This window comes from Guillardia theta (genome assembly GCF_000315625.1).
Source record: "Guillardia theta CCMP2712 unplaced genomic scaffold GUITHscaffold_12, whole genome shotgun sequence".
Lineage (NCBI taxonomy): Eukaryota > Cryptophyceae > Pyrenomonadales > Geminigeraceae > Guillardia > Guillardia theta.
Window position 1 is genome coordinate 1 of NW_005434662.1, and position 3,107 is coordinate 3,107.

The following is a 3,107-nucleotide window of genomic DNA, read 5'->3' on the forward strand; positions in this document are numbered from 1 at the left end:
GCGCCTGCCGAAAATAACGTAAACCCTAAACCCTAAACCCTAAACCCTAAACCCTAAACCCTAAACCCTAAACCCTAAACCCTAAACCCTAAACCCTAAACCCTAAACCCTAAAACCCTAAACCCTAAACCCTAAACCCTAAACCCTCTTCTTCCAATTTCGCAATTCTCTATTCAATGCCAATGACTGCAACGATTCACAAGTCGATTCTTTACACCTGGCATGCAAGAGTTCAGCGATCTGGATCTCTAACGGCCCCATCCTTTCGTGTGCTCCCACAACACCTTGAATACTATCCTTGAGATTCTTAAACAGTAGCTTGATTTTGTCCACGTTCCTCCAGAAGGCTTCTTCAGACTCAAGTGGCTGTTTCGCTAGCGCTCTGAGCTGATCTCTCCCTTCGTCCTCACGGTAAGCTCGATAAGCTCAGCTCCACTTCGTTGCTTCACATTCCAGCGTACCAGTGCCAAAGTTTTGAAGAATGCCAAAGGATAGTTGCCTCCTCCTGACATCTGCCACTCTATGTCGAAATCATCCTTTAGCTTAACTCGAAAATAACTGTTCGTGCTTACAAGTACCTCAGCAATATCCTCAAATAAGACTTCCACCTCTTGTCGATCAGCTGAGGATCTGAACAACCTCGGTGATATTTGGTACTTGTGTGGAGAGAAAACCACAGATGAATCGAGTGGATTACCCATCTCTCCATCCTCTGAAGCACCATCAATCACATCCTCGCTGGCTGCGATTGCCTCCTCCTCGAATTTTCCTCGCAACTTCTTAAACTTGTCAAGAGCATCCTTGAATTTCTTCCCATTCTTCCAAATGTACCCAGCATGCAGAAACAACGCCGTGACCTGAATCTTCCACTCCAGCGAAGAGAATTTTTCTAGACCTTCTGGAGACGACTCCCACATTTCATGAAATTCTCCAACAAACGATCCAGTCTCGTCAATCGGAAACAAGTCCAACAGTTTTAAGAAACAAGCCCCAAGATTCGGACGAAAACGACTCATGGCACCTGAGAAAGGAAGGAACAGGTCCTCGAGTTTTTCCTTGGAGGTAACCTTCCCATGCTTCAGCTTGTCGACCTGAACATCACCATGGCTTCGTTTCAACTCCTCTTGCAGATCTGGCATGCTCATGATCGTTAACTTGGAGTTACCAATACCGTTCCAAAAAAAATGAGTAACAGCGTACAGTACAACAACCAGGAGCCTTAAAGAGCCTTCAAACTCGTTGTCGATTCGACGCACAAAGACCAAGAGTCCTCAAACTCGTTGTCCTTGGAATCTTATCGTAGAGTCTTTTTGTATTCCTTTGTTCGTGAATACAAAAAGAAAATTTTCTTTTTGTATTGGAATCAATTCCTGACTCCTAGAGTCTGTGCACAGATGAATGACTAGTAGAACAGCTCAACAGCTGACTGATAAGCCCAAAGACCAAGACTCACAGATGATGTGCGCACGAAGACACCAATGACTTTCACAGCCAACCAAACACCTCAGATAACTCAGATCAACTTCCCAACAATCTCCAGCACTTTATTCCCAACACTCGTAGCAGCAAGACCAACCAAACAGCTCAGCTGTTAGGGTTTAGGGTTTAGGGTTTAGGGTTTAAGTTCCCTTCACACACCACCGCCTTACTTCGGACCACTGTACGAGTGCTGCCTCTTCGACAGCCGGCGCCTCTTGATTCCTCCGGCGCCGCCTCAGCTTCCCCAGGCTCCAACCAACCGGATCTTCTAAGTCACAGACTAAGCTCCAGCCCACTAGCTTGGACCTGCAGGCTTCACTTGGTTCACAACCTGATTAGACGCATCCCTTGAACTTATCGCGTCTGAAAGAACTTCTGAGAGGTTTGTCAGAACCCAAGTTCTTACAATTAGATTGCTAGAATGTTGCTCGGCCTCGTTGTGGGCTTTTGCAATTTGATCCTAGTCTAAAGAGGCGCTCGAGCACTGGGAGTACACGGCCTACAATGCGAACCCTGCTTCTGAGGCGTCTTTCTACTTTCTACTTCTGCTATCTTCTCTTGGCTTCCTCAGCCTCAGTCAGGAGAGTTGCCTCTCCTCACCTTGGCCTTCGGTCGCCACCTACTCTACCTCCCTTCAGCTTCCTCAGCCTCAGTCCGAGAAGAGTTGCCTCTCCTCACCTTGGCCTTCGGTCGCCTCCTACCTTCTCTCCTTACCTTGAGCTCAGCTCAAGCTCGGTACGGGCTCGCCCCGTCTTCTTCCTCGCCCTCGCCTTGCTCTTCTTTCATGTCTTCCTCTTCTTCGCCATCTTCCCTCATCTCCACCCGCAGTCGGTCCTTCTTGTCCACCTTCAGCGAGCAGGCCAGCACATGCATCTCTGCGAATTTACTCAGTGCTATGAACAGGAAGCTAAGAGATCGACGCTTTATGTCGTCGCTCTCCGCCTCCTGCTCAAGCTCAGCAGCTGCCGTTGCCCGTGGCGAGAACGCGCTGCCCCTCCTTGCCTTCTTGCTCTCTCCTTGCACGCGAGTCCAGCGCTTGCTCTGCAGCCACTTCCCCAGCTTCTCCTTGAGCGCGTTGCGTCCCACTCCCTGCTCCTCTGGCGTCTTCGCCCACTCTCCCAGCGACATGAACTCCAGGCTCCCCGGAGAGTAGAACGTGTCGTGGAGGTTGCCAACGGCCTTGTCCAGGACCAGCTTGATCGGCTCGCTCGTCCCCGCCTCGTTCAAAGAAGTTGCATCTTCGATGACTGCTGACAGCTCGCTGACGAGCTGCATGTCCTCTTGGCTTGACGGAGATGCTGCCTCCATTGTGATCCTCTCCAGGTCTGTGAACTCCAGCCACTCTCCCTCGCTCTCCTCCTGTCGCTGCGCTGCGTCGCTGGTGCCCCGCTGACCAGCCGCCTCAGGCTCCTTGTCGAAGCCGACTGCTTCGAGCTTGGTTGCTGCGCCTTCGAGATAGAAGGGCAGCTCCTTCATCATGCATCGAGCATCCTCCGTGGAGCCGAGGAGGATGCATAGCTTGGACCCGTTCCAGGACTTGGTGTTCAAATCCTCCTCCATGTCGATGCCTTCAACTTTGATCTCGAGCCTGTTAGCGATCTCCAACAAGACTCTCTTGACTCTTGCGA

General features: G+C 50.6%; 1 protein-coding gene across 1 annotated transcript; it reads right to left on the reverse strand.

Moving 5' to 3' along the window:
* Window positions 1-1,886: 1,886 nt before the first annotated feature.
* Window positions 1,887-2,774, reverse strand: GUITHDRAFT_150963 (hypothetical protein). The gene has a single exon (XM_005837954.1). It carries the CDS (start codon window positions 2,752-2,754, stop codon window positions 2,206-2,208), a length of 549 nt encoding a protein of 182 aa, XP_005838011.1. The 5' UTR covers window positions 2,755-2,774; the 3' UTR covers window positions 1,887-2,205.
* Between the last annotated feature and the right edge of the window lie 333 nt (window positions 2,775-3,107).

Coding starts and splice junctions, on each gene's coding strand:
- GUITHDRAFT_150963 (XM_005837954.1), bottom strand. CDS start 2,754: ATGCAGCTCGTCAGCGAGCTGTCAGCAGTCATCGAAGATGCAACTTCT.